The 23,002-nt window shown below is 28.5% G+C and overlaps 1 protein-coding gene across 3 annotated transcripts in view; it reads left to right on the top strand.

The window, feature by feature from the left end:
* Positions 1–23,002, top strand: part of LOC129963517 (uncharacterized) — a 78,755-nt gene that overhangs the window by 52,549 nt on the left and 3,204 nt on the right. For 2 of the 3 annotated variants that reach the window (XM_056077946.1, XM_056077945.1), the window contains exons 3-7: positions 1,980–2,291; positions 7,791–7,937; positions 12,453–12,584; positions 18,395–18,503; positions 21,393–21,531. In XM_056077946.1, the coding sequence (XP_055933921.1) occupies positions 1,980–2,291; positions 7,791–7,937; positions 12,453–12,584; positions 18,395–18,503; positions 21,393–21,531 (839 nt within the window). The remainder of the gene's footprint in view (positions 1–1,979; positions 2,292–7,790; positions 7,938–12,452; positions 12,585–18,394; positions 18,504–21,392; positions 21,532–23,002) is intronic. The other variant, XM_056077947.1, reaches the window with a different exon arrangement.

Below are 23,002 nucleotides of genomic sequence, written 5' to 3'. Positions count from 1 at the left end.
AAATGCTACAATAAAATATAAATTCATACAAAATCAATTTTATATTTTTTGCCGGTAATAAGAATTAAAATTATAACGAGCAAATATAAAAGATTCTCGTTTGAATAATAAAATCTATAGTAACACCATCGATATTTGACACTGAATTATTTATAATATTCAAACATTAACCATGAACATTAAGCTTGAACATTTCTTTAATTAGTTCCCTCTTTTTACATTTATGCTATTTCTACACGACCTTTTTTCATTCTTAATGCAAACATTGAAGAAAGATAATATATTTAAGTTATTTCACATCTTTTACTTATGATTTTACTAAAATTCATACAAATGAATGACATTTTTTTTAAGCCCACTACTTGCTGATGACTATTACAGACATATCCTGTAACACGATTCTTTCAGCCAGTCGGAGAATTAAAATAATATCTGTACGATTTACTTTTCTGTCTATGTTCTTTCTCCATGTCCAGACTGGGTCAAGTCTGTTTTACTTCTTAGGAGCACAGTCTCCATTATTAGCCTTCAAGGCCAATTTCACCTGGAGGTTGGAGCAATTGCAAGTAGTTTGATGCGAATGCAAAGCGTGAAATTGGTCACGTCTTTTCTATGATTAGGAAAGGAAGAAAACAAACATTTTCTTTGCAAATGGAAGGAGTTTGGAAAAACCAGTTGTTTTTCTTTTTCTAAAATTTGACAATGAAAATTCTAAATGCAAATTACAGGATGCAAGGTCTACAAAAAATAAATTAAAATGCTTTCATATATAGTTAATACGTAGAACTTTTAAATGTTTTCAAATATCAGTTTATGGCATTTTTCTTTTTCAAAATATTCTAAAATCCTTCAGAATCTAGTTTGAAATATTTTAGAGATTTTAATACAAAGTAGGTAAGATTTATTTTGCATTTGAAGAGATTTTTTATTTCAGTACACTCCCGAGTATCCGGCCTAATGTGGCGGAAGGACAAGCCGAATAACAAAAACGCCGGATAGGCCGGAGTTCTATGAATTCATTTCTTTGCCTATCAGTACCAGAAGACAAAGTTTTTATACCCCAGATTCACTGTTATAATGTGTATTTTCTCACTTCTTATTGAGTACTAAGCCCTCCATTTATCTCAAGCCTACGTAGAATGAGAACGTGGCCGCAACCCGGTGAATCAAACAAGCCGTTGCAAGTAAAGTGCCGAGTTAGGCTATGTACTGGTAGTTTATATACTGCACTGCACGCTTCATGAATTTATTAGAGAAAAAGTAATTTAAAGCATATAAACTTCTCACATTTAACATAAATTCTGTAATGCCTAACTTAAATGCAGGAGACACAAAGAAAACATTAACGTAAATCGTAGGCCTAACTCTTGAGAAAATTGGCTCAAACTGATTTTATTTTTCACTGATAAATGATTTCCCAGATATGAAAAGGTAACCCTAAGATAAGAATCAAAACTTACAGTTTTTAGGTTTTGCTAATTCTTTTAATGAAGGACTTAATAGACGCCTTGCCTTTCTCATTTAATTATGATGTAATAGCATTTATTTAAGTAATAGTGTCTATGTATTACTAAAATCCAAGTTACAGCACTTTAAACTATACTCGAAAATCCGTTAAAAAGGGCGTCAGCAACTTAATGTTTTATTTCAAATTGTATCAATATATTATTTTATTTCAATGAAAGTCTTTTCGCATAAAGATATCCAGACGACTATTCTGATTTTTAATTTATATCTCAAATGTTATTATTTAATTTTTATTTTAATTCTGGGCCTCGTTTCAATAACCTTTACAGTTCATTGAAAACTGGAAACTATGGAAAAATTAGATTATCTTTGCTTAAATAAGATAGCGCTACTTTATAACATAATGGCTGAAAAAATGCTATCGTATATGAGATAAAAAAAATACTTATTTACTACCAGAAATGTATAATGCATGCTCGAAAGACTTAATTTTAGGAATTCTTTCCCTCCAGTTCGAAGACTAGAAGAAGGTTACAACAACGAAGGTGACTTAAGACTGGAACCTACTGAAACTATCGTCTATCCGGGCAGCAATGTCACCTTCACCTGTTCTCATCCCTCTAACGTGACATTCAGATGGACATTAAACTCGGACATCAAGCTCTACGATGTCCAACTCGGAATCTCCGTGACCGAGGAGTCCGGGAAGGTCGCCTTCTACAGTCGACTTACTATCCCTCTAGTGACTCGCCGAATGTCTGGAGAAGTGATATGCACCACAGATGACGATCTCTACGGTGTGCGTGGTTTTCTCATCGTTAATGGTAAGCAAGCTTGTTTTTGAAAGTTAAGGTAAATTATCGAATCACTGTTTACTTCATAAAAGTTTAGAGCTCAATACAGAACCGGATGACTTCGAATTCATAAACACATTTCTGAGAATGAGGAAAACTGGAGTAACTTCAATTTGGAAAAAAAATTAAATGCCATTAACTAAATTCATTTAGTGCAGATTGAACATCAAACTGCTGATAGAGTATTTGAAGAACATTTGTATAACACATAAAAAGAAGAATTCAACATTGTATTTTGTGTGAACTACAGAATATGTTTTGTGATTTACATATTATATTACTCAATAAAAATAAATTAGACCGTTTATTATTAAGAAATTATTAATAATTCAATGAAATTTAATGAAATTAATTTCTTAATAATAAATGAAATTATTCAATAAAATTTCTGCTTTTCCAATTGAAGAAAATCTAGTTTATTGCAAGAAGGAAGCGAAATATCAAGCTAAAAAAATAATAATGAAGTATTTAAAAATACCCAAAAAAGTATCATCATGGCTTACTTTTAAAGTTAAATATTGGTTATCATTACTATAGCTTTCAAAAATTTGTGAAAGTTTTTTTATAGAATCCTATTTATGAAAAAATAAGCCGAAATCAGGATGAAATATGCAAGTAGAAGCAATGAAATCATTTTCGGATTCGTTTACATCAAAGAAAATATCATTGTAAAATATACTTATATCATTTTTGAAATTAAATCTAGACAAAAAAATTTTTATAACTTAATTGGTGTCATTAAAAAGTATAATTTTTTGAATTTTAAAACAGTCTAAAATTATTCTGGGGCAATAATGTTTTCGCAAATTATCGCACAACAAAAACGTGAATATCTTTTTTAATATTAAAATTTCAAAAAAAAAAAATCGCACCGAAATTTATCTTATCACACTTAAAAGTATATATGTGCTAAATTTGGTAACTATAATTACCCACTAGAGAACCATTACACACGCAGCGAAAGACACACACTTTTTCCTTTATTTGTACCAGATTATTATGACCAATCCGTTCAGAAACTAGAGTATGTTTTAATTTTTATTGAATTTTTGTGAAATAGATGTAATTAAGAGCAAGCGAAACAATAGAAGAAGCAAAATTTGTAATAATAACTCTTTTCAGCAAAAGTATTAATTTATTTTTGTCTTTAAAGAATTTTGAGGTCTGAGCAATTTTAATATAAAAATTTCGGAAAAGTAACTTTAATATACAAATTTCATTAATTAATACTTTCTTTAAAATTAAAAATTGTCACTACATGAATTGATCAAATTTAATCATTACATCCCTGTATTTTATTTAACTTTTGATGAATACAAAACCAATCCTTTATTTAGAAGAATTGTTGGTATTTATTTATTTTTATTATCCTATATTGTTTTGAAATTTCCCTTTTGGGTTCATTGACTTTTCTCCACATTTACCCAATCAGGAGGCTGATTAGAAGGATGTTTGCTCATATCCAGCAAATCTGCATACAGGATGTAGAAAAGTTGATCATTAGATGCAGGGTAAACAATAGCACAAATCTTGCAATCTACTTTAAAAATTTTTAACTATGAGTTTGTATTTTCTAAATTTTTATAGATTAAAAATAAATTAAAACTTATCCAAATATGATGAAAATTAAATTTAACTGATTTAATAAAATATTTTTTCAGTAGTATTCGATTAAGATTCAGTGATTAACTACCAGTAATATTGTAATTCATGCGTTTTTTTTCGCATCAACACTGTGCAATAATTTATCTTACTACTCGCATTGTATTTTTTATTCGAAAAAAAAATTATGGGTATTTATCACATATATATATATAATTCTATTTTTTATTTATAAATAATTGAAGGGCACATGTTGCGATCGGTGAATAAGATGCCTTAGAATTTTTCATCGAATTTTTAAGTAGACATGCAGCGAAAATTGGAATTCAATTATTATGCAATTCTATTCATATCAATTCAAAATTAGAATCGATTTAAAAAAAGACCAAAAGGCTTTAAGTTAGATTTGTGTTTTGTGTATATGGAAATGATAAGGAGTAGAATTGGTTTCACTTGAGGTCAATTCCGATGGATGAACGGATAGAAAATATCAAAATCAGGAAGGTGGTTTAGGCATACTGAAAAAAATTCAGCTGTATCCAACTTATTTTAAGTAAATAACCAGTTATATAAGGTTTTCAGATAAGTTTATCATAAATTAAGCTACTTTATAAACTTAGATATGGAATTACCCTAGTAATCTTTGTCAGCATTGAAATAAGTGTACTTATTAAAACTTCGCAGATGTATTATCTTTCATTTTGCATAGCGATCTAGAAGATGCCGAGGGCCTTAAGGGCTGATATCACGAAATAGACTGTTTCGTGTCTGGCTTCCTATTGGTTCTGAATTTTTGTATGCTTTAGGGGGTGGGGGGGGGTAACTTTAAGAAGAGATGCAACAACATAGTATTAATTGCGATTATTTCACTTTTCGCTGTTAAATATTAAGAGATGACTGGAAAATAATACTTTGCTTCAGGCATTAATTTTTGCTCACCATGATTTTTTTTATACATAAAATTTAAAAATTGCGTACGTTATATGTATTACGTCGTATGTATTAAAAAAATCTATGAATAACATAAGGGATCTTTATTGTTTCGTTTCACCAGATAACGAGCGAAAAGTGTGATCAATTTGGGTCTTCCATGAAATGTAGGGAAAAAAATGAAAAGAAAAGAAAATGGTAAAATTTGTATCTTAAACCCCTGTTGTAGTTAAAATTTATAGATATCCCTATAACTATAAATACATTACGGATTTAAGAGGGTTATCTATATATTGATTATTAAGATAAAAATTGTATACATTAAAGAAAAATTACATACATTAATTTTAAATTGTATACACTGTATACATTAAGGATATTTATATCTACTTCTAACGTATATAATTTATAAATATCTCTTTCTCATCATATCCATAATTTTGTAATATTTTGATGAATAGATTTGTGCGATGTAATAAATACGGTTTCCGAAAGTGTTATAATTCGGTCTGGTCATTAAGGGGATTCATCGCTTCTAAATATATGTACCCTTGATCCTTTGAGAATCAGAAAGATACCTCGAAGATCCATCGATCAGCGTGCGTTTCCTAAGGGAATTCCACACTTTTCTACCAGGAAATCCTTGCGCGATAAGACCCTTTCACTCCGGAGGAAATCCTTATTTTCTTGCCGTACTTCCTTACGCGTTAAATAACATCACATGCCGTTCTTCATTTACTTTTTAGTTCTGTTTTATTTCGGGAAAGATGATATAACTGATAGTACAAAATGCAAAAAGATTCACATTTCTTGAATTTTTAAACCTTTTTTTCTTTTAAATTTATAACATCATTATTTTTTTCATGCTCTACATTCATTATGAAATTGCAGAATTTATGCAGTTGTAATACTGAAAATTCCTTCGTAGAGATGCTATGTGATAATTAAAAATAAAGATTTTAAGAATCTTTTTTTGTACCTATTCAACTAAATTTTGTTTAAGGTATAATATTTGACAAATATTTCTTGAAAATTAATTGCAGAGTTTGCATTTTGGAAATAGATTTAACAGAACTGAAAAGAAGAAAATTAAAAATTATAAAAATTAGATTTTATTTAGTTAAAATTTGTAAATTAGATAGTTAACGCATATCAACGAAACACTTATGTTTTTTTTTTTTTAAACCCCGTTTGGATTTCTACATGTGAAAGATTTCCAAGACAACATTCTATACAGATTTTGAATACGAAAATTCTACATCTGTTGCATGTGAAAATTCAATAATCCGGCATTTGTACTAGTAGTACCATATTTTTTAACAAATGCAATATTCACATGAGACTCTTCTAGCTAGAAATCTATTTAACAGTGAGTTGATTTAATTCCTTTTATCGCTAGATTCTATTTTAAAATTTTGTCTGCATTCCTTATTGCATTTCATCGATATATACTTAAATATCACAAAATTAAAAGAAAAAATAAGGGTAAAATGATAAGTTACTGTATTTTTGTCATTTTAAAATGCCGCCCTAGTAATAGAAAAAAAATGATATCAATCAATGATAATGTACTAAAAAACATAACATAAAAACATAACATAAGCTAATAAATATAATATCATTGATCAATCAATGATATTATATTTATTAGCGCATATACTTTAATACGTATAATTTTTATTATGTTACAGCGATAGCATTTTAAAGCTGCAAGAACGCATTTACTCATTTTTAAACGCTTTTACTTACCATTTATTTTGTATTTGAAAAGTTGGAATTTTATAGTCAATATTTCACTGACTTCCTCAATGTGATAGATTTTGAAAATTTTGTAAAATTATTGGTTCCAAATGACAATAGAATATTTTAATAATTTTTAATCTATTGTTTCGCTGTTAATATATTTACTTAGCTGAAAATCGTTTTCACAAAGATGGAGACATTAAATGGTGCCAGAAAAATTAATTTTTAAATTCCCTAATTCTGTAAACATGAATCATGAAATATGCTGAATACTAAAAAAAATTAAGCACAATTTTTAAGCAGAATTTTATTAGAAATCACAAAATTAATTCAAGTAATAATAAAAGGTTTTAAAATTATAAGAATTGAGAATTTTATTCTTACAATAAGAATATTGCTAATGTGAAGTAGAATATTAAATATAATATAGATTATGTAAAAAAATTTATATTTATTTTTCTTGATGAAATTTTATATAACTATTTAGAACATGGATCTTGCAACATCTTAAGAAATTGATATTGTTGTTTTCGTGCAGCAGAACATCATCATCGCAATCATGTTTTATTTTCGGATAAGATTTTAGATGTTTTACGCCTTCATTCAGCCGCAATAAATATCAAAAGAAATTAAAATTAAAAAAGTAAATATATGCAAGAAACTTATCAGTATATTAAAAAGAAAAAAAATATCACAAATCTGTCAGTCAAAACATAAGTACGAAAAACATGAAGAGTGAAAAATAATCGGCAAAGATTATAAGGTCACAATAAAATATCCCAAACATTAATTCTATAAAAGTTAAGATACACTTTAAATGCAATTACTGTTCCAATTTATCTATACGAGTCTCGCACACTTACGGTTTTTCCTTTGATCTCCAAATTTTTTATATAAAATATTTTTCCTTTTTAATACACTAATAAATTTTTTTTGAAAAAGAAGGTTTTTATAATTATCATTCTTTATTTTACCTAAAAACTTTTAGATATATACTTATGAGCTATATCAGCAGTGTAATCCATCTAAAATATTTAGTTAAATTGTTTTTTAAATATTCAAATTGAAATTCAGTTCAATCTTATTTGAATATTCCGAAAGAAACCGTTCTCTTTGCAGTAATTTCTTTTGCCTGCAAAATACTTTTTCCTTTTAATTGTTTTGGATTCTGATGCCTGCCCTTTCTTTGCATAGCAGGGGTGAGAAATGGCGGAGCTTGCCGAGCGACCAGTGACTGCATGACGGACAAAGCCGTTTGCATAGACGGCTTCTGTGAATGCCCCCGAAATTATGTCCGGTTAACAGTCAAAGACAGAAGTTTTGATGCCTGCAGGGAAATGAGTAAGTATACATAAATGCATACAATTTGTTGAAGATTCTGTTTATTAACAAAAATCCAGCTGAATTTAAAACTTAAACTCTCTCTCGTAGTTGAAATTTGCTATTAATGCGGTGCATTTGTCTGTCTTAGTGTAATTTATTTACTTTGAACGTCATTAAAAAAAATTTAAAATAATTTTGTCTTTATTTAAAACAGGGGAATTTTATTTTCATTACACTGAAACGAAAATTAAAAATTTGTTTTCTTGAATTGGGATTGTTATTGTATTCTTATAGTGCTTCCAATAGTATTAATGATATATTTGAGTAACTTTTATTTTCCATAAATTAAGAATTTTTTCAAAGCTGTTTGACTATTTCTTATTCTCATTATTTCCAAATGATGTTAAATTTTTTTTCTATGGGATTCTTCAACTAATTTCTTTGCTCTTTGTTTTGATTTCTTTTCATTGAATATTTTTTCTGTACATGATACGTTTTCCTGCATTTTTAAGTATTTTTGAACAGCGGAAAGATGAAAAGAATTCTTGGCGACGACATGTTGTTTCTTTCACTTCTTATATTCTATCTTATATCATCATGCTATCATATTATGAACAGAAGACAACATATGTAACATATATATATATATAGGAAAAAAAATTATTCCAAGTCCGATAAAGAACAAAAATAAATAAACAAAATAGCATGCCTCTTGTAAATAATAATAATATGTCAAATATCCCCTGATATTCAGCAAAATAAGTGAAACTTGTCAAAAACAGGCCATCAAACTTTCCCGATTTGTAACCAAAATCCTGGATACTAACATTTTGTGGCTTATTTTTATATAAGTTAGATTCATGCTTTCGCTATTGAGACGTCTTTGGAAGCCAAGGCATTTTAGATAATTTTGAAAATAGTGCCCTTTGAATTAATTGTCCTTTGATAGGAAATATTTACAACATTCAGATTAATGATCAAATCTTTTGGCATGCTGTGGAAATGCGATAAAAATTAAAAATACTCCGATATGAATAATCAGATCATTTTATACTAAAAACGCCATAGTTTCATTATAGAATATATATACATAATTTATTTCTCGTAACATTCACTACAGATATTTATAACATTGTATATGTTTACAATTATTCTTACACTTTTCTCTTTTTTATGTTATTTTTTCTTCAATTCTAGATGGTATAATTATAATAACATGCAAAAATAAATCTTGCCATGTCATTTTACCCTAATAAGCAAATAAAAATTATATTAGTTACTTAGTATTATTAAATTTACTTCAAAGACACTAACTAGCTCGTGAAACCAAGAAATTAGATGTTTAAATCAATGATGATAAGTTTCCAATACAAAATTTAAACCTCATGCCTTGTGGTGTTTTTTTTATCATGTGAGAGCATGCTGTTGTTTTGATGTAGGGCTTTTGAAGCCTCAAAAATGCACGGGCAGAAAATTGGCTATTTATTGCTTATGAAGCATCAATTTTTCTCTTTTAAGGTTATTAGAAAATGACGAAGAAGGTTGTCACATTTGGCGACTTATTGCCAAAAAGTTACAACTTTGCGCGCATGTCCGCTATGTACCCGATTCTTATGTCTGGCCAATAAAGGGCAGGGTCGTAAGAAGTTATCACCCGAAGAAACAGAGAAGAAAATGGGAATGAACGCAAAACAGCGAGGAGAGATATCGAAAGTTATATTTATATATTTTTTAATTTTCAATTTTTCTAGCTGGCAAAAAAGTTTTCGGTCTCGAACAATTTTGAGACGAAAAAGAATCATCGTTTTTAAATATCGCATATGTAATCTGATTGTCAAGTGATTGTTTAAAAACCGGTTTAAACTGGTTTTTTACGAAAAAATTCTGGCCTCTAGTAAAAAATTTTAGAATTCGATTGAATTTGAGATGATCAAAAATCATCGTTTTTCTAAATGTTGGTGATTGCGAAATATGAGTCATGTGAAAACATTATGTTTTTCTGTCGGATTGACAACACGTGACTTAAAAAAGTGTTCTCACATGATAACTTGAAATTTGTTATAGCTGATTCCAATTTTTTTTATTAGTTGCAGATCAAATTTTAAGCAAGGTAATTTTTATCGTAGCTACTCATTAGAAATTAAATCGATTTTTCCTAAAATAGAATTTTAATTTAATACAATTGATCCTATAATTTTATTTAAATTATGTAACTTAATCCCTTCTCAGACAATAGTGTTCTTTTATTCGTAATGAAGATACATCAACATATTCAAAGAAAACTCTAGATTTTTACCCAGTTTTATATCACAGGATAAACTTTTCCTTGCTCATTACGTTCATGGAATAAGTAGTGACCTTCACTGAGCTTGTGCACGGTTATGAGTGAGTAATTGCTTCAGTTTATGCTTGGAGGAAAATGAGGAATTCTTTTGAATGGCTTTTATGATACACATGAAGATAAAAATATGCCACAGAGAAAAAATGATTTATTTATTAATCCTTTTAACAGACAGGATATTTTGTGACATTTTCCACATAAAAACTATCACAAACTGATAATAGGAGCTTGCTGTAGTAAAAATAATTATTGAGTACGACATCATAATAATATACGACTACATCACGATTATCAATATGATTTAGTCAGTCGGTTATAAATGTCGGTTAGAGATTGTAAGTGTTGCAACAATGAAATAAAGGCATAAAAAATAATGTTTGTTCATATCCTCCTATTTTCTACGCTTTCTAATAAATTTTATACCATGTCATGGACCTGCCGAAATAAAAAAAAAATTAGAAAAGGTTTATAAGTAATCGGTAAAACTTTAAAGTGTTAAAAATAAGATAGAAATAAGAAAACTGATTTTTATTTAAGATAACCTTCAATTTCGATATTTTGAGTCACCGAATTTTGTGTTACTTTTTAAAAATTAACTAAATATTATATAGAAAGTGGTTATAATTAAACTTCCCCTATAAACAGCATCCTAAAACGCAAACGGGTGAACGGATTGCAACGAAATTAGATGTATAGACTATACACGAAACACGCTCACAAAATATCGAAAAAACATTTTAGTTCCAAAATGTCCACCAGAGTGCTCTTTTTTGGAAAAACATTAAATTTAACACAATAAACAACTAAAACAGAATACAGAAACAATATTAAAAATTCAGAACAAAAATTATGGGTAATAAAATACAAAACCGAGAAAAGCTGTCCGTTCTAGCAAAAAAATGTCGAGATTTGCATGCTTGCGAAGAAGAGAAAGCTTTATGCAAAACAGGTTAGGGTAAGAAACGTTTGCAGTCGTTGTCATGTTTTATGTCGATAACTATATAACGCTTCATGTGCAAAGCATCTCAACTGATCAGTTACGATCTACTATTGAACACACTGTCCATCGACTTGAAATTTTGCAGGTGAATGAGTGTGGTCACATGGAGCTCGTTCTTTTCCTACATCATCCTGACGCGACTAACAATTGCTCTTTTTGTGCAATTTTGTCCTAATCTTTTCTTGTTTCTGCAAATTGAACTGGGTTTTTTTTTTCCCTCAATCAGCGTAGTGTAATTTTTTCCTTACTTTTACTTAATGTAGTTCGATGACAAGTGGAGAGGTTCGATAATGATGACGGACCTTTTTTAGTTTTTTAAAGATTTTATTGTTTCTCCGCTTTCGGGAATTGCTTTGAGCTTTGCCTTTCGGCGTGCTGCTACGTCGATGATGTTACAAAGATTGATGGTTTTTTACACATACCGCTAGAGGGCGTTACAAGTGAGATGCGGGGCAACATGCTTACGTAACAACAAGGTGATCAGAAACTAGTTAATAAATATTAATATTGTTTCTGTGTTCCATTTTCGTCGTTTATTGTGTTAAAATTAATGTTTTTCCAGAAAAGGCGTCCTCTGGTGGACATTTTGAAACTAATTTTTTTTTTCTTTAAAATTCCGTGAGCGCATCTCGTGATTAGTATATACACCAAATTTCGTTGCAATGCGTTCATTCGTTTGCGTTGTTGTATGATTCTGTTTATAGGGGAAGTTTAGTTATAATCACCCTGCATATCATAAAAGAATTTCCTTCTTCCATCCATTCCATCAAAAGACTTCTGGATGAACAAAAATGCCGGATTAGTACAGCTACCTTCGGGAAAAAGACAAATGCAATTTGATAACAAACCTGTTTCAGAATCATTGAAAATATACAAAATTATGCAAAAAAAAATCATACAATATGCTATAATTAAAACAAGATGCAATATGAAATAGCAGCCCCAGCGCATTGGTTACATCGCACCATCATACCATTGCAATGCCATCCGCGTGCAATTATTTATTTCCCATTTAGCATTCCTCTTTCGTCCTTTTGAAAATATCGGACTATAAGAAAGGCGTAATACCGAATGACTGAGTTTTCCATATTTCTTCATAAATGGATAAAAAAAATTTCAGTTTCTAAAATAATTTTTTGGGGGGATATGAATTACTCTGAATTCTAAAATATAAAACTTTTCTCTGTTTCAGTTTATTCCCTGTACGACCCCTGTGAGTTCGATGAACAGTGCACCCACCTAGTGGATCCTCTGTCCGTGTGCAAAAAAGTATGCGTCTGCGCACCCTGGGCTAAAGACCGAAGGGGCAGATGCTTCGCTCTCAGTGAGTAGAAGCAATGTTATTATATTAAGCCACTGGCAATTCAAGTTGACAGTACGAAACAAACTAAGAATCATTACATAGATCCAATCTTAATTTATTTAAAAGTAAAAATATACTTGAAAAAAACTTAATTTTTTAAAACCAAAATCAAATTCTGAATTACACAATTCTTGCATCGAAAGTTGTTTAACATAATATAGATTTAATTGTTCGCTGTTGCAATGAAACACATATTACATCGTTCATTGTTGCTTTTTGGCTTTGTATGTAATGTCAACTTCAGTTGCCATTTACTAATGGCAGATTTAGATATTTTGCTGTCCTAGTCAGGGCACATCATGAGGACCCTCTTTTAATAAGCTGGTCAGTTTAATATTTGGTCAGTTAACACATTTTTTTTAACATTAATGATTTAGTTTAGGTTAATTTTCATTTTAGTAACATCGTGAAAATGCATGTTTTTTTTTTTAATTAAATGACTCATAAGTGCGCGTCTTCCACGTTTGTACAAATTATATTTAAATAGATGCTTGCTGTTTATAATTATTGTAATAACTAAATGGTATATATATATATATATATATATATATATATATATATATATATATATATATATAATATATATATATATATATATATATATATATACCATATATATATATATATGGTATATATATCTCTGTCAGTTATACTTGACAGAGTTAATATTAGCGCAATATTTTATAATTAATAGAATTTGCATTTTTTAAATTGATTTATTTGGGAACTACATTTAATTATCTTAGTCGACATGCCTGTTGCCGTTTCTCAGTTTAGTAGCCTGAACAGTTACTTAATCGAAAATTCGTCTCTGTCTTTTACAATAAAAGAAAATTTTTTTTTGAATACATGAATATTGAAAGCACCTAAGAACGTGTAAACATTTGCAAGAAATCTAATATCTTTATACCGCGATTGCTTCTTAAACTGTTGCATTAAATTGCTTTTTGCAGAAAATTTTTATCAAGTATTATAGATATGAAAATCACAAAGTTCTGGATCCATTGCACTATTGAAGTAACAAGGTAGTACAAATTGCTCATAATCTAAGAGAAGGAAGTGTTTATTAATTAATACATAATCATTAAATTTCAATAATATGCATAGTGCTTATTCTAATCGTGCCCTAATAACTAATTTTAAATCATTATTGATATACATATATTTTATTCGAAAAAACGCTTTAAATTCTTTGAAGAAAATTACATTATTTGAATCAATAATTGTTAAAAGACAATACGGTGTTCCCATTTTTATGTCTTTCCCCGCTCCTATTAATCGTATTTAATGAAATATTCTTAACACAATAGCATTTTAACCGAAACATTCTCATACTTGCACTACTAAAACTGATAGAATTGTGATGACTTAAAATATCAGTATTTTAAACGATGTTTGGCCATATCATTAATGGCTTCAAAAAAATTCACCAGGAATGTATTGGACATCTTTGAAGCTGCCGATGATTAGTTTTAAATTATTAAGGCATTCAAAACTTCGTAATTCAGTCAACTTTGATAGCAAAAGAGTAGGATTTTTTTTATTGTTTGTTTAAAATCTTGGTATGTCGATAATATTTAGCAAACTGTGACGAATAGGACCGGGTACTGTATAAAAATTTAGACCATAATTTCTTCAGCAGTATATTTATTGACTCGAACAAATATGTATGTGTGTGTGTGTGTGTGTGTGTGTGTGTGTAATGATATCTCTTAATATAATTTAAATTATGATTAATTTCCTAATTTTTATCATAATTTAGCCTATATTAACATTCTAAAATGTTTTCTCATTTCTTGATCAAATTCCCACTTTTTGTTTAATTAATTCGCTCTGTAAAACTGCTGATCTCAGCATTTTTCATTCTCCGAGTGAAGGGGATAAAAATTTTTAATGTTTACAACATTCTTTTAAAGATACCTAAATTTTCCTTTCCTAAGACTAAACGTGTCAAAGAAATCCTTCTCAAAATCTCATGGTAAAACCAATGAAGGGGAAAATTTCGGTCTTTTTGTACTTGTATCGCGATGAAAACGGACGTTAGTTTTATCATCGCTTCTTTTACATAAAATTCCTACCATGATAAAATAAATAAAAGTCTTAAAATTTCTAAAAGTTTCTTCTATTCGGCCACGCAACTGCTAATATATATATATATACCATTGGTATATACCATATAATATATATATAATAGTATATACCACATATATCATTTAGAGTATTTTTTTTTCTAACTGGAAGTAATGCTTATTTCCAATGGTTCAGAAAATCAGCTGTTAGGCCTTCTATAAGATGAGCATCCTATACAATCAAATATGAATGCAAGTTAAAGAAAGAAAATAAATTTCGCACTTACCCAATAAAAATCAGGAATTTGATGTAAATGTAATATATTTTAATTAAATAAAAGAAACCATTTAGAAATTTCACGAAGATTATACATTCCAATCTCATACCTTAAACATTGGTAGCATGATGAATACAAACCTTTAAGTTCCATCCGGCACACCAGCGAGGCAGGGGGAGGGGACAGTTAGTCTGATGGATATGATCAAGTCTATGCACCATACAGATCTTTGATGGAATTGGTCTTAAACATGGAATTCTCTGATCACGAGATTTCAGTCTCTTTAATTATATACAGGTTAAGTAATTGATGCAAATTATATACATTAAGCTAACCTTCTTCCGATTGGTGGGACTTGGAAATTTGAGTGGGCATCATATTACCAAAGTTTAAGGTATGACGTTAGACTAGATTTTGGAATTATCCAATTCACAAAAAACTTCTATGATGCGCAACCAAAAAAAAAAAAAAAAAAACGTAGAAAACGTTCATTAAAAGATACACATTCGAAATAAAAAGCATTTCCTTTATTAACTCTTTTGAATATTAAATGTGTTTTACGTTCCAATTAAATATTTTCATTTGATTTCTATACTTATTATTTTAAAAAAAAGGTCACTTGAGAACAACCATTGGTCCATTGTTAAAAATTGTTTTTAAAAAGTTCTTTAAGTAGCTATTAGAGTTACTTTCTATTCCAAACTATTTAACTAGTCATTGTCAAAGCAACGCCAACAAATAGTCAAGGAATGGAAAAAAGGTATTGTTACAGCGCAGCTTAAAAATTGAAGATTTTATTGTTCTTCATGGGTACTTGAAACTCATTTCTTTTTTTCGATGCACAAGACAGACTCGTAAAAAAAAAAAAAAAAGTCAGAGAACTCCTGAAACACTGCAGCTATTGTTTCAGTTTTTGCTTTTTTATTTATTTATTTTTTTCCCTGAAATGCATTATGTTGGAACATAAAAAAAATTATTATACAGAATTTCTTAAATCGAACTTATATATAGTTTTAAATGTAATGTTTTAATGATCTTGTGATGTTCAAATATTTCCTTTTAAAAGTTTGACACTTATTTTAAATCACACATAAATTAATTTATTTACATTTTTGTGGATAAATTTTAAAATTATTTAGGTTAAAATCTATCTGATAATATTAATAAAGTTCTAATAATAATTTAAAACTATTTAAATAGTGCATTAATAAGTTTTGACTCATATTTCGCTGCTAAGTTTTGATTGTAATATTTTATGAAAATTATATTTGAAGATGTTTATTTTAACGTTGTTTCCTAATCGCATAACTGCTTCAAACAACGAAAACAATAATAATTATTAGTTATTGTACGCACCATTGTATTAGTATTATAATTATTAGTTAAATAAATGTTATACTGTAAATGAATTTTTTTTTTAATCTTATAACTATTAAAATTGTTTAATTCTTAAATATAGATTTAATTTTTTAGTGAAAATAAATTTTAATGCTAGAAATTCAAATTCATCTTTATATTGTATTATAATACTAACATATTTGGCATTATAATGGTTTTGATTGGATTGATTGTATTATAATCTAAGCGTGATAATTTTTACATTAAGCTATTTGCAGAAAAAATGCCAGCAGAAAATGTTATCAAAGTGTTTTGATGTGTTAATAGAAATGTGTTTTGAAGTGTTAATGATAATGTGTTTTAAGAGTGTTTTTAAACATGTTAAATAGACTGAAATGAAAAGTCTAAAATATATCTTTATTTAATCGTGCGAAATCAATTAAAATATTCAGATAAATTATTCAATTTCTTGCAGTCTTTTTAGGAAAATATATAGAGAGGAAGTAAACTGAGAAAAATTTTTTAAACTAATTTTTAAAAAAGATTAAAATTAAAGAATTGCACTGAAATAAAACTATTTCTGTCAAGCTAATTATTCTAATTTTGGAATTTTGCAAAATATTGCAGCGTATGTTTTCTGCTTAAATATATGCTGAAATTGCAGAGAAAACACGTTAAAATATTAAATTAATTAATTAAAACTTTAAGTACCTTTTTGCCAAACTGATAACTCTAGGTTCTATAAGTGTGTCCTATAGAATATGTTTAACAATTTTTAGATAATACATATTTTCATCTAATTTACATTTTTAGCATACATATTAGATAATACATATAGCATCCAATTTATAAATATTGTTACGTTCATACGAAGTATTCTCAGCGAATTAATAGACTAAATGTCTCGTACTCTCAAGGTCAAGTTAACCTAATTTCTATTTCACAACGAAATACATTAGATACGAAGTGGGATTTCTGCAATCAGACATGTCTTATTTGGGACGAATACAACAGAATAACATTTGATTGAAAAACAAATGAGCAGTGTCAGTTTATTTACCCAATGACATAGGAGATATTTATAGAATCTTCATAATAGAATTATAATATTTATAGTTTACTAAATAGTGGTGGAATTCTGATTAGGTAATCTAGGCAACTGCCTATATCCGATTGGTTGATGGGAAGCAACAGGATCTCAATTTAAAAATGTTTTTCTTACCTTGGTTGCCAAATAAAATTATATAAAATATAATTTTTAATCAATTATAAATATCAATTTTTATATTTTGCCAATAATAATTGGTCAGGTTCCTATCTTTCATTGCAACTACTTGGTTATTACAATATTTATAAACAATAAACGTCTTATTAAATAATACGTATAAATGAGTATGTCACTCAATTATGAAATCGTCAATAAATAAATATTAACACATTATCTGTGCTATTGTATTTATTTAAATATGAAGCATTCATAATTACTGATTAAATTGAATTAATAATCGTGTCTGCCGCATTGTCATGAGTAATTATATATATATATTGTATTTATTTAAATATTATATTATATATATATATATATTCACAAAGTTACTGAAATAAAAAAAATCTAAAACAGATAGTTAATCTGTTGGTTAAATTCAAAGATCGGAATTAAATTAATAAAATAGTGGGAATTAATAATGGGGATTACATAGAACTGTAAAATGCCTAAATTCACCACTGCTACTAAACTGATTACAATACCACCGTCAGCAGATTGAGAGGATGTGCGACCACTGATGGCTATTTCATTACCTCCAATAGCTGCCCGATAGTTGAATTGGCAATCTTTATTGCATATTTCTATTTTTAATTCATATTATTCATATTTTAAATTGTTTAACTTATATGATTAATCATTATCTTTAGACTGGTTGTGTAATTTTGGATCCTTAAAATATCGCCACCATTCATAAACTTTAAAAATCTATGGATTGTTATAATGTTTTTCATCCATCAATAATTTTCACCGCTGTATCTGTTGTTTTTTTTTTCAGTTTTTAATCAAAGCTCTTTGTTTTAAATAGTTTTCTATTTGCAGGCGAACTCAACTCTAATAGAAGTCAAGAAATGTACAGAGTCGGTCTCATAGCTGTCACATGTATCATCATCCTCATTGTTGCAGTATCATTATGGGTGACATTGAAGAGGTAAAGCGATTTCATCACACAAAATATTTTTCAAATAATACTTCTGCAAATAGGTCATCTTATTCAACGGATTAATTGGATTATAGTCCAGAGAAGCCCTAAAAATCTTTTGATTTCATTTTAATTTGGGCCAAGAAATTTGATTATAATAATGCTTTGTTAAAACTGAAAATATAATTAGGGCTCATAATTACCGCTTTTGTAAAGTAACATAACATAAATATATGTAGCAGTTCAAAAAATATTTATGAAACTCAATAAGAAAATCTTATTGAATTTATTTTATCATAACAGTACAGCGGATTTATTTTTTAATCCCATTACGCAGTACTAAAGAGCAGAATATGTTTTATAAAGATTTGTGCCATATGTTTATTTTAAATACAAAAGCATTGTTTTTAATATGATTGCACATAACTCAAATTTCTAATTACGATTTCTATTTGCTTCGAAGCACAAGCATTCAAATTCTTATATATGGATATATTTATTAGTAATATAATATTTTATCATATAAGAAATAATTAAGCATTTATGTTGATTTTTGATAAATTTGGCTGTTGAAAAGAATTAAAATTTTCATCATCTCAATGTAAAAAAATAGCGACTTGTGGGAACTCAGATATGCTGTTATACATTCATTAAATTAAGCATTTATGTTGATTTTTGATAAATTTGGCTGTTGAAAAGAATTAAAATTTTCATCATCTCAATGTAAAAAAAATAGCGACTTGTGGGAACTCAGATATGCTGTTATACATTCATTAAATCTAGCCAACGAATTTGAATACTTCGAATATATTTTGTTTTAAGAATTGTATTTGATTAATCGAAATTCAATTTCCAAAACATTTCGATTCTGAACTGACGAATGAAACATTATTTATATTTTATATTTTTTTTTTATCAGATTAAGAACCAGAATACCAGAAAAAAATATTGTATAAATAAAAAGTGAGTCATCGTGAGAGCGCTGAATTTCATAGGTGTGCTTTTTAGAAAGCAGGGAAACAAATTATGAAAGAAAACAAATAATGGGAGTAAAATATTCGGAAAAAATTGCTTTTCACCTCAGTTTTTAATTCCAACCATACAATTTTTAAATGGCATTACAATTTTATGACAATTGATCATATCTATTGCCCTTTCATTATACAGCTACGTGTTAGTTATCTATACCTCTTTCATCTTGAATCTATGGACTATTGTCAGACGATGATCGAATTATCGCAAGTAAATAACAATGTGCTCAGGAAAAAAAAAAGACAAACAATTCACAAAAGCATATTACTATAGAGTATTTCGTAACTATTCCAAGTAATTACTTTAAAGTAATATTCTATTGTAATAAATTAATTGCCGTTTCATTTCTGTTTATTCATTTCCAAATGAAAAGTAGTAATATATCGTCTGGCGTATTCTTTTCATTTTTTATTTTTTTTATTTTTCATAGCACGGAGCAAGAACGATGAAAGACGCAACAAAAGTGTAACTCGAAACTTTTCTGGCAGATTAAAGCACCATTTCACTTTAATTATTTTCCGTTTAAATTGCCCGACATGAGTAAACTGTGTAAGCGAAAAATTTCAGAAACATAAACATGGGGAATCTGTCTCATTGCGAACATTGAAAATCTGAAGAAACAAACAACAAAAAAATTTGTTGTAAACGACATAGAAATAAGAGAACAAAGCGGATACATAAAATAGAAGTAATCTGTGTCTTCATACTCGGGACAATTCACCGATCTTCCCAAGTGTTTCATTTTTAGCCGACCATTTCAAAAATGGAACAGAAAGATCGCAATCGTATCTCTGACTGTCAAACAGTTCAACGAATTCCAAACAAATCAAGTTTTTAGTTAGAAATATGGTTTTAGTTAGAATATCTATTTAGTTTTTAGTTAGAATATCTATGAATATTAAAATGCATTAGAACTTTTTATTCCAAAGGAATGTTAGACTTGATGCTTATAAAACTTCCCTACAAGACTACTATGCATTTCCCTACTATACATTTTTAAAGCATTCTTCATATTGCTTTGCATTAAGTTTCTAACAAAAATATTTATATTAAAACAATATTCTAGATTAACGTTCTCCACATATGGGTGGGTAGCTTGACAATTATTAAATCGAATGTGGGATCAAAAATTCCTTAACCTTTTGCACTCGGAGGACGGTGTGTCTCACTCGCCATTCAAAACGGTGCATCATTTTGACGTTTTATTTATTTAAAAAAAATACCTAAAGAATGGTAAGAAGATGTAGATTAATTTTTCGGTAAAACTGAACTTAAACTTATAATAAATATTTTTTTCATAGCAATAAGCAAGTCCTTGTGTTAGCTGAATAATTTTGCATCGACTTACATCGAGTACAAAGGGTTAACTTTTTATGTCATGATTTGAGTTATTTATGAATGACTTAAATTTATTTCTAGAACATGTTCATCATTTACCAATCAAAACGTCATTACAGTACACTTTTTACTAAACTATATAAAAAAGACGGAGTTCTACTCTTATTTCAGATCAAGAATCTTTTCATTATGACCATATAAATTTTATGAAATTTCAGAAACATGAAGCAGGTCAATGATCTACTGTGTCCCGACTGAGAGAAACAAAAGCTTTGTTCCATTCATATGTCAGTCAATTTATATTTGATTTAAAGCCAGATTAAGATTGCATAAATGTCCATACGTTTATTTATTCATTTTGTCATTTATTGACTTACACTGATTTTGAATGATGGACAAAGTATCGTAAAAACTTTAACTTGGAACCACATATTTTGGATACAGGAATGTATAAATAACAATTTATATTAATTATTCGAATTTAAAATTTGACTGCATGCAATATCTAAAGAACATTTCTTTTTCCAGATCTTGCCACGAACAGAATCTCGACGGGCAACGTAGGTCTATCACACAAAACGATGTGTCGTCGGGTAATCGGATATCGATAGATTTATCATCGGACAAGCCTCCGTCATATGACGATGTACTGGTCAACGAAGATCAAGTGAGTTAATAAGGCGTTAATCAAAAAATTAATTCTTACAAAAACACTTTTTCCGAATAATGTGAAATTAAAACATTTAAACAAAGGATAATTGCTTTGTTAACTCGTTTTCTGATTGCCAAACAATATTTTTTAAATTATTTTTGAGATAGTATACTGTCCACTATCTACTTTTCAAAATAGCGGCAGAATCGTAAATCTATTTCTGTAGAAGATTTTCAAATAGAAAATCTATTTCTGTTTTGGAAAAAAATCGCATATCTATTTTGTTGAAAGAAAACAATTTAATTATCAAGGGGGAAAAAAAGGGAGCCAGCCCTTCGCTTTCCAACATCAAAAGATGCTTAGAACTCAGATACAATCTCTGTGGATAGCCTGTTCGATAATAAGGTACTTTCCGGAGCAAAAATAATGATAAAATGTCTATAATACTGGTAACCAAAAGCTTGAAACGTTTACGAAAAAATATCAAACGATATTCTAAAAAAACACCCTAAAATGCTAAAAAAAGTATTAAAAACATGTTTGAAGATGCTACTTTCATCTTCCTTAGAAAATTATTAACTGTAATTACCTTCGTAAGGCTTGACATCTGGATTCAAGGGAATGACCGAATCACAATGAATAGTAAACTACATTTTCTGTGGTCTTTACGAACAACACATATATTAACTTCTTACATACATGTACGACTCGCTATCTACAATGGAACTAGAAAGTATCACTATCATTATTGTATCCGCCATGGAAGCGAGCACCTACTTACATATACAGCAGTTTCTCGCATTTGAAGTGCTTTCCTCTTTAAGATTAATCACTATCCTTTAAATGCCAGATTTTTAGAAAATATCAATAAAAAAGTTTATTATTTTTATTTATTGAATAAATTGTGGAAAAAGTATTTTTTTAAATTATATTTCGTTTTTAGTATGGAGTACAACTAAAATGAAATTAGTTACACATCGTCAATACTTAGTCGAGAATAAATATCATTGATAAAGTTCTATAATATTAAAGATAGAAGAAGTTTAAGAATTAAAAGTAAATGTTAACTTTAAATAACAAAAATATAACGAAATAAAATGGAATTAAAAAAGGAAGGAAATGGTAAGTCCGGCTTGAGGACTTCATCAAGGGTCGCCCTTAGGCAAGGATTCAAACAAGGAATTTTTTTCTGTGACGATCTGACTTTCGTCCAAATACCCGAAAATCCCAAGGAATTCAGAGTTTTTTTTTTCTTTGCAGAGAAGAATTAATAAATAAAGTATTGACACTTAAATAATAAATTATTTCAAAATTCAAATCCGTGCAAAGCCAAATCAAAGCACTATAAGACAATTATAAACTATAAGACAGTTATAAAAACATCATTAAGATATAAAAGCAAAGTACATACCAGTTGAATGAACTCCAAAAGGTTTTTATGAAGAAAACTTAATTTATCATCGCAAACAATTAGTTATACTTATCT

This window comes from Argiope bruennichi, chromosome 3, assembly GCF_947563725.1.
Source record: "Argiope bruennichi chromosome 3, qqArgBrue1.1, whole genome shotgun sequence".
NCBI lineage: Eukaryota > Metazoa > Arthropoda > Arachnida > Araneae > Araneidae > Argiope > Argiope bruennichi.
Note: the sequence above shows the minus strand (reverse complement) of the source record. Positions and strands in the feature narration are given on the sequence as shown.